The 9,442-nt window shown below is 48.3% G+C and overlaps 1 protein-coding gene across 3 annotated transcripts in view; it reads right to left on the reverse strand.

Annotated features, from left to right (window-relative positions):
- Positions 1–9,442, reverse strand: part of CNNM4 (cyclin and CBS domain divalent metal cation transport mediator 4) — a 51,259-nt gene continuing 41,817 nt past the window's right edge. For all 3 annotated transcript variants that reach the window (XM_032178753.2, XM_032178752.2, XM_058428457.1), the window contains 2 exons: positions 3,123–3,304; positions 1–2,543 (listed from right to left, as the gene is read on the reverse strand). In XM_032178753.2, the coding sequence (XP_032034644.1) occupies positions 2,346–2,543; positions 3,123–3,304 (380 nt within the window). In that variant the 3' untranslated portion in view covers positions 1–2,345. The remainder of the gene's footprint in view (positions 2,544–3,122; positions 3,305–9,442) is intronic.

Here is a 9,442-nt window from a genome sequence, read left to right on the forward strand (position 1 = left end):
CAGGATTTATACATATTTTTTATTACCAATCAAAAATAAATTCCATATATCATTTAGCAAATATTATCATTGTTTTGTGACAAAAGACACAAGAGTCATAACAACAAAACTCCCCAAGAGTCAAACTTGTAACACCAAAATAAATCACAAAAATATACAAATTAAAATATTATGCAAAATAAATACGGCGGCTGTCACCTGCCTACCCATTTGGATGCCATCTGCAAAGGTCTCCCTTACAAGGAAGACACAGTGGGTGGGCCAGTTCCAGGGTATGGCTCATCCTAGGAACCAGAGGTTGAACTAGGAAGTGAAAAATTGCACTGGGAAGAGGAAGTCATCAGACCAACAATATTTGGAAATAATGATGACCCTCTGTGAGAAAGGATGATCAATGGGCCAGGGAAGAGGAGGAGGGCCAGCCAGTTGGTAACCATGTGCACAGAGGTCACTGTGGAGGTGTGTGCACCTGCCCCTTTTGCTTCACATACCCCCACCAATGTCTTTTGCTCCACCTGGCAGTCAGGGCTGTCAGGAATATAGCTCTGCCAGCTTCCAAAAGGACTTGGGAGCAAGCTGCTCCTGTAGAAGACTAAGGGCTTCTCCCCAATAGGGAACAAAAGTCTGGTGTCTTTTTTCCTTACAGTTGAGAACCCATGGGTGTCACCACCTTCTCTCCAGGCTTCCAGGAGTCAGTTCTATGGCTAGGAGACCTCAGACTGGCCAGGGGTAGGCATACTTGGTGCAAGACAATCCCTGGTCCTAAGAGTTAGGATTCTCTAGGCACCTGGAGAGCAGGGCACTTGGGGTGAGGAAAGGAGTGAATAAATAATACTCAGGGGGAAGGCCTGCAGAGTTTCACCTGCCAGGCTCTCAGGACCCAGCTCCTGCTGCACCCAGCGGAAGGACCAACGTGGACCTTGGTCCCACAGCCTCCCCAACTCTGGGAAGCCTGGAGTTTTGCAGCAGGGCCTGACTCAGCCCCAAGGAAGAGGCGCCAGGGCAGGAATTCACATGAGGGCAGAGCTCTTAGTACAGTACTACTAACTTCAGCAAGGGCAGGATGACCTCTCACGCTACGATCACACATGTGAGAAAGCGGGGCTGCAAGCTGCATGCCTTTAGGAGGAGCCCTCCTCTCCTGAGGTTCCATAAGTGGGTGGATAAGCCCAGGTGAGCCTTGCTAGCCGCAGAGGAAAGGACATAAAGAACCTGCTTCCGTGGCTTCCCACATGTCCTCTTGTCTCCACCCCCAAGAGGGACTGAAGCTTGGGGATTCGAAATAAGGGGTCTGGGAAAAAGGCTTCAGTCAACAAGTCAGCCTTGACTCTCATTGTGGGGTGGGGGTGGTACTGACTGCTAACAACGCAGATGCTGATGACTGACAGTTCCTTCTGGAACCAAAAGGAAGAACCCAGACAAATCACCTCCAACATAGATGCCCTCCCGCCGAGGGGGAACCTTTGGTAAAAGTGAGGGCAGGGCCTGGGGAGCAGGGGTGAGCAATCAAAGGCCTGAGACCCTGCCTAACACTTGAGTCAGCCCTGTCACAAAGGGCCAGTTGTCCAAAGGGCCAGATGGGAGGCAGGGTGGGGATGTGTCCTCAGCTGAGTCACGACTCACCAGGAGAGGCTGTCGGCAGAGTTCTAGGAGATTTCTGGGACAGCGGTTGACAGCAGATGTGCTCCTCTCCATAGCTCGGATTATCATGTCCCTAATCACAGCTACCCAGGAGCTCTTGGCCTCAGCATTGTCAGGTAAGCTACAGCACAGGTGCCCAGGCAGCTGATCTCCATGCCATTTTGTTCTTTGCTTCTGTGAAGAGCTGTCTTCCTCCCAAGGGATAAGCCTCCACTGGCAGGCTCTGGGATCCCACCTCCGGAGGAGGAGGAAGGGAGAGCTCCCTGAATCCGGGACACAAGCTGGAAGGCCACGGCTGGGAGCAGATTATGTCCATTGCTTCCCGGGACAAGAAACCCTTCCTCTTTTATAGTTTTTAGGAAAAAAATATTTTTTTTAAATAAAGTTCCTTAACCCTGTCTTCCCTTCCCAAAATCATATTAAAAAAAAGAGCGATGAGCCTAGTTTAGAAATTCTTTCAGTAAAAAACAGCCTTTGCTCACGGTAGCTGGCCCACTGCCCCACCTATCCAGGGCTGGACAGTGCCACTTCAGAGCTACTCAGAGGTCCCTGTCAGAGGCCAGATCCCCCACAGGCTGGGGGCCACCTGGCTCTTCAAACAGGCTATCTATCCACATCCTTTCTGGACTAACAGGTTCCCTCTCTTCATGTGGGCCCACTGGGGAGGCCCCCGCAGGGTGGGCGGGGGGCCCCGGGCCCTCCTGTCAGATGGCACTCTCGTGGGAGGCTTTGTGCAGCAAGGAGTTACGCTCGTTGAGAAGAGTTGTGGTCTCGTCCACCACCGGCAGCTCAGACTTCTCGGCCAAGTTCTCCATGTGGGTGGTGCACCCGTCTATGGGAAACTGAGGGCTGTTCTCCATGCGCGAGGCCAGCAGCCCATTCTGGTACTGCTGCCGAGTGATCTGCATGAGGAAGGGATGAGTTCGTGGAGAGAGGGGCTGGGAGGCAGACCCTATCACCAGGCCTGGAGAAACAGGGCCAGGATTGAGGCTGTGAGCTGAGAGAGAACATGACCAGTCAGGGTCCCTGGAAGCCCTTACAAAGAACAAGGTGCACAAACAAGAGAAGAAAGCATCTCAGGGCTGGGCACGGTGGCTCACACCTGTAATCCCAGCACTTCGGGAGGCTGAGGTGGGCAGATCGCTTGAGCCCAGGTGTCTCAAGCCAACCTAGGCAACACAGTGAGACCCCATCTCTATAAAGGGAAAAAAAAAAAAAAAACCCGAAGCCACATGCACACCTGTAGTCCCAGCTACTCAGGAGGCTGAGGTGGGATGAATCCTTGGGCCCAAGAGTTCAAGGCTGAAGTGGGCTATGATCACACCACTGCATTCCAGCTTGGGCGACAGAGCAAGATCCTGTCTCCAGAAGAAAAAGGCATCTCGGGTTTGGGCCCACCATGCTGGGTTTGGTGGATGAAAGAAGTAGCCGATTCCTGAGCAGAAGATGGCACTGCCCAGACAGGGCAGTGGGGCACTCACCTTGATGTACTGCAAGTCCACGAGTGCCCGGACGCTGAAGTCAGAGATGTACTGGCCCAGGACAGAGCTGCCGAACTGGTTGCTGCTGCCTGCCAAGGTTGATGCAGTCGAGACGTCTGTGCGGTCTGGGTAACTGAGGGAGGCTGAGCGGCTGAGTGGGGTGGGGTGGACTGGGGAACGGTCTGCAGGAAGAGCAGAGATTGTCATGCCAAAGGCCAACTCCGATGCCCACTCTCACCCTCCTGTCTCACCTCATCCCATGGAAGCCCAGGGACACCCCACCCAGGAACAGGAAGTCATTCTTAGGGACAAACAGAAGCACGTAGAAGGTCTGACTCATTTGCTTCGTTAAAGCAAATGAGTTAGTTTGTTTAGAACTATTGTGCAACAAGTATTAAAAAGTCTACCAAAACAAATCAACCAAACAGAAAATAAAAACCACAGACTCAGAAAGTTTATGACTACAAAATCTCTCGTTTCCCACAACAACCAATCAGTCAAGGGCGACACAATGATCATCCTAGCAGGACAGGCAAACTGCCATCCTTAGGCTGGGCACAGTGGTTCACATTTGTAATCCCAGCACTTTGGGAGGCCGAGGCAGGAGGATGACCTGAGGTCAGAGTTGGAGACCAGGCTGGCCAACATGGTGAAACCCCATCTCTACTAAAAATACAGAAATTAGCCAAGTGTGGTGGCAAACACCTGTAATCCCAGCTACTTAGGAGGCTGAGGCAGGAGAATTGTTTGAACCTGGGAGGTGGATGTTGCAGTGAGCCAAGCTCACACCACTGCACTCCAGCTTGGGTGACAGAGCGAGACTGTGTCTCAAAACAAGCAAGCAAACTGCCATCCTTGTCTCAATACCAGCTTATATCAAGTGACATAAACTGCACACTTTTAAATAAAAAATATGCATTAAAAGGAAGAATGTATAGTTTGCACTCTCTCACTGTGAATACACACCCCACACATAATATGCCCCATCACACCTTTTTTTTGGAGACAGAGTCTCACTCTGTCACCCAGGCTGGAGTGCAGTGGCATGATTTTGGCTCACTGCAACCTCCGCCTCCCAGGTTTAAGCAATTCTGCTGCCTCAGCCTCCTGAGTAGCTGGGATTACAGGCGCCCAACACCACGCCCGGATAATTTTCTTTTTCTTTTTTTTTTTTTTTTTTTTTTGAGATGGAATCTCGCTCTGTCGCCCAGGTGCATTCCACCATGCCTGGCTAATTTTTTTTTTTTTTTTTAGTAGAGACGGGGTTTCACTGTGTTAGCCAGGACGGTCTCGATCTTATGACTGCCGGTGATCCGCCTGCCTCAACCTCGCAAAGTGCTAGGATTACAGACAGGTGTGAGCCACTACACCCTGCCAGCCCTGTCACCTCTTAAAATGCTCTTATCGGGGGCTGGGCGAGGTGCCTCACACCTGTAAGCACCTTAGGAGGCCGATGTGGGCAGATTGCTTGAGCCCGAGTTCAACACCAGCCTAGGCAACGCAGCAAAACCGCATCTCTACAAAAAATACAAAAATTAGCCAGGCGTGGTGGCTCTTGCCTGTGGCCCCAGCTCCTTGGGTGGCTGAGGTGGGAGGGTCACCTGAGCCTGGGAGGCGGAGGTTGTAAGGAGCCGAGATTGTACCGCTACACTCTGTCCACCCACCGAGCCCCTAAAAAAGAAAATGCTTTTATGGAGTCAAAAGTGTGTTTTGCACATAACCTACTCAGCATGAAACACAGTCCTACCCACTTCCACCTGCAACCCAGCCAGCCTGGCCGGGGCGGGTCAGGGTGACAGGCGCTTCTCCCCTCTCTTTTCTTTTTTCTTTCTTTCTTTTTTTTTTTTTTTTTTGAGACAGAGTCTCGCTCTGTCACTCAAGCTGGAGTGCCGTGGCGGGATCTCGGCTCACTGCAAGCTCCGCCTCCTGGGTTCACGCCATTCTCCTGCCTCAGCCTCCCCAGTAGCTGGGACTGCAGGTGCCCGCCACCACGCCCAGCTAATTTTTTGTATTTTTAGTAGAGACAGGGTTTCACCGTGTTAGCAAGGATGGTCTCGATCTCCTGACCTTGTGATCCGCCCGCCTCGGCCTCCCAAAGTGCTGGGATTACAGGCGTGAGCCACGGCGCCCGGCCCAGCTTCTCCCCTCTCATGAGGCAGAGTTGTAACAATCTCCAATCTCGAATAAGAGTTGTAACAATCTTGAATAAGGAAGAATGGGCTTCTTATTTCGAAAAAGAAACTGCTTTTTCAAATGATATAGGTTACTGTATATCATTAACTTGTTTTTGAGAACACTTAGGAAACCATGAAATGCACAAAGAAGTTAATTGTGAAGGCATGCAGGATCGTTTTAAACAGGAAGCGGACTAAGCTGATTTGCTTATTTAACTATTAAGTTACTAAGTTAGCCATTCTAACAAATTGCCAAGTGAAGAGAACAAACATACTGAATCTAGTGACTCAATGACCAATACAATTTTTAACTAAGTGCATGCGTGCGTGCGTGCGTGCGTGCGTGTGTGTGTGTGTGTGTGTGTGTTGAATAGCTAGGGAAGGAAGAAGAGATGAAGAACAAAGGGGAAAATAAAAATTAAATGAGACAAAAGAGGGACCTGGTAAGGTCTTAGTGTGTCATGAACTGAGGATAATGATTAATTCAACTCTGAACCCAAGATCTAATTAAATTTAAAAAAAAAGAGAAGTCTGAGTCCAAGTCTTTATGACTGACGTTGTCAAAAGTGGTTTCATGTTTATGTAGCTCTGTATTTTGTAGATTTGGGAACATTTTAGCTGGAAAGCTAGTAATTTCATGCTCCTAAAACATCTAATTATTTTCATAAAACTGAAAAGGAGCCAGGGTATAACAATAGAGAATGAGTAATACTCTATCTTTGTGCTTAAGTAAAGCTTTGGTTTTTATTTATAAAACTAGGAAACTAGTTTCCTAGTTTGTAGTTTATAGTTTATAGTTTCTCAGGAAACTGGCCATTCTATGATGAGGTTGTGGTATTCTCATGCAGGAAGAGGAAATATTTTAGAGGATCATTAGAGGATCAAGGGCAAGTATCTAATGAGTAACATCTCTGATTAAGTTCTAGGAAAAGCAGAAATACTAGGGGTATTACTTAATACTTCACATAGCTATCTGAATGATGGAATGCTTTTAATTAACGCTTCCTAACGCTCTAGAAACAGGAACTGAATTTTATTTTTAAAATAAACAATTGATTTTCTTTTTAAACTGAATTTATTTTATTATTATTATTTTTTAATTATTTTATTTTATTATTATTATACTTTAAGTTTTAGGGTACATGTGCACAATGTGCAGGTTTGTTACATATATATCCATGTGCCATGTTGGTGTGCTGCACCCATTAACTCGTCATTTAGCATTAGGTATACCTCCTAATGCTATCCCTCCCCCCTCCCCCCACCCCATATTATTATTTTTTAAAGGGTCTTACTATGTTACCTAGGCTGGTCTCAAAACTCCTGGGCTCAAGCAATCCTCCTGTCTCAGCCTCCCAAAGTGCTAGGATTACAGGAATGAGCCACCAAGCCTGGCCAAGAGACTGAATTTAAAACCAACACAAATTAGTGACATGGGCAGAGTGTGGTTGGTGGCTCACACCTGTAATCCCAGCACTTTGGGAGGCCGAGGCAGGCGGATCACCTAACATCAGGAGTTCAAGACCAGCCTGGCCAATATGGCAAAACCCTGTCTCTACTAAAAATACAAAATTTGGCCAGGCACGGTGGCTCACGCCTGTAATCCCAGCATGCTGGGAGGCCGAGGCGGGTGGATCACGAGGTCAGGAGTTCAAGACCAGCCTGGCCAACATGGTGAAACCCCGTCTCTACTAAAGATACAAAAAATTAGCCAGGGGTGGTGATGCATGCCTGTAATCCCAGCTATTCGAGAGGCTGAGGCAGGAAAGTCACTTGAACCTGGGAGGTGGAGGTTGCAGTGAGCCGAAATCGCGCCATTGCACTCCAGCCTAGGTGACAGGGCCAAGACTCCATATAAAAAAACAAAAAAACAAAAAAAACAAAAAACTTAGCAGGGGGTGGTGGCGCACACCTGTAGTCCCAGCTACTTGGGAAGCTGAGGCAGAAGAATCACTTGAACCCGGGAAGTGGAGGTTGCAGGGAGCCAAGATCACACCACTGCACTCCAGCCTGGGTGTTGCAGCAAGACTCCATCTCAAAAAAAAAAAAAAAATTAGTGACGTGACCTATTAAGATTAGAGGTCCAGCCAGGTGCAGTGGTTCATGCCTGTAATCCTAGTGCTTTGAGAGGCTGAGGTGGGGGGAGTCTAGGAGTTTGAGACCAGTCTGGACAACATAGTGAGACCCCCATCTCTACAAAAAGTTAAAAAAAAAAATTGCCCAGCATGGTGGCACCTGCCTGTAGTCCCAGCTACTTGGGAGGCTGAGGTGGGAGGGTTGCTTGAGCCCATGAGGTTCAGGATGCAGTGAGCTATGATTGCACCACTGCTCTCCAGCCTGGGTGACAGAGAAAGAACGTGTCTCTTAAAACAAACAAACAAAAAAACAGAGGTCCTAGAAAAAATTCACCAAAATCCATTTTGTCTCTGAGTGATGAAATTATGATGCTTTTTATTTTTTCAAGACTTTTTTCTATTTTCCCAATAAGTTACCTTATTTTTATGAGTAAAGCAAAAAATAAATAAAACAAAAACTGCAAGGTTTTGACCTGGTAATTTTATTGTTGAAAGGATATCCTAAGGACATAACCTTAAACACAGGGAAAGTTTTTTGCTTTTTTGCGTAAAAAAGTTTGTATCATGGTATTGTTTATAATAAAGACCTCCATGAATATGCATAAAGCGTAAAGCAGAGAATTAATCAATGAGGGCACACCTGCTCTCAGGATTCAAACCACGGGTGCATCACCTCCCGCCCATCCATGAAACCAGAGCGAGCCCAGAGGAGGGGAGGGAGGCTGAGGTCACACTGGGGAGGTTTGAAAGGGACAGGGAATAACTGCGTCTAAGTCACCTTTTCATCTACTTATTTATTTATTAAACAGAGGGTCAAAATAGCAGAGTATACCTTGGAACAGTTCAGATGGAAGAAGGCCCAGCTGTACAAATGTAACATGGAAATCCCTGTGCTGCGGTGACGGGTTTTTAGGGCAGTTGGGGTGTGAGGAGCTGAGAGATGCTGGTACTGCTCCTGATGGGCACAGGCCACACCTGACGAGACCGGCACCGTCCTGTGCCCTCTGCGGCCTGATTGCACACGGGAATCCCAGCAAGCCTCGAGCTGAATGAGTCTGACCCTATTCCCACCGACTCCCCGGACAGGCATCAGGAGCATGACACATCCAAGGCCAGAAGCAGCATATGGCACTGGCCTTTCCTGAAAGCCTTTCTGGTTGGAACACCACATTTTCATTGTAATCAGGAAAAAACAGAAGTAATAATAATTGAGCTCTAACTCAACATTTTACATGAATTCTCTCACGTACTCTCCTGATAACTCTTATGAAGGGGGTACACGCATTGTTCCCATTTCGCAGAGGGGAAAGCAGAGACAAAGACTATCGTTTAGCCAGCAACTGTGGAGGTGGCTCTTGAGTAGGTAGTCTGACCCGGGGCCATGCCCCTCGTGGCCTCGCAGTTGCCTACCGGGCCAGTAGCTGAACGGGAAGCAAAGCTTGTGAAGAACATTGGAAAGTCTTTTAGAGAAAGCTGATGAGATGACAAGTCACCCTGCCACGGTGTGTGGGTGGCCTGGAGCAGGAAGTGCTTACCCGCTGGGGTGCATCTCCTCTTGGCCATGGAGGGCAGCAGGCTGGCCGGTGCTCACTTGGCTGGGCCAGGAGCAACCTTCTACTCCCAGCCTATCCTCTGTGTGTGCATGTGTGTGTCTGTGGGTGTGTTTCTGTGTGTATGTGTCTATGGATGTGTGTTTCGGTGTGTGGTATCTGTGTGTGTGTGTGTGTGTGTGTCTATGGGTGTGTATCTGTGTGTGTCTGTGTGTGGTATCTGTGTGTCTCTGTGTTTGTGTGTCTCTGGGTGTATCTGTGTATATATACCTGTGTGTATGTGTGTCTGTGTGTGTCTATGGATGTGTATCTGTGTGTGTCTGTGTGTGTGCCTATGGGTGGGTGTTTCTGTGTGTGTCTATGGGTGCGTGTATCTGTGTGTGTCTCTTTGTCTGTGTGCCTATGGGTGTGTGTTTGTGTGCCTATGAGTGGTGTATCTGTGTATGTGTATCCTGGTGTGTCTACGGGTGTGTGTTTCTCTGTGTATGCCTCTGTGGCATCTGTGTCTATGGGTGTATCTG

This window comes from Hylobates moloch, unplaced genomic scaffold (assembly GCF_009828535.3).
Source record: "Hylobates moloch isolate HMO894 unplaced genomic scaffold, HMol_V3 SCAFFOLD_15, whole genome shotgun sequence".
Taxonomy (NCBI): domain Eukaryota; kingdom Metazoa; phylum Chordata; class Mammalia; order Primates; family Hylobatidae; genus Hylobates; species Hylobates moloch.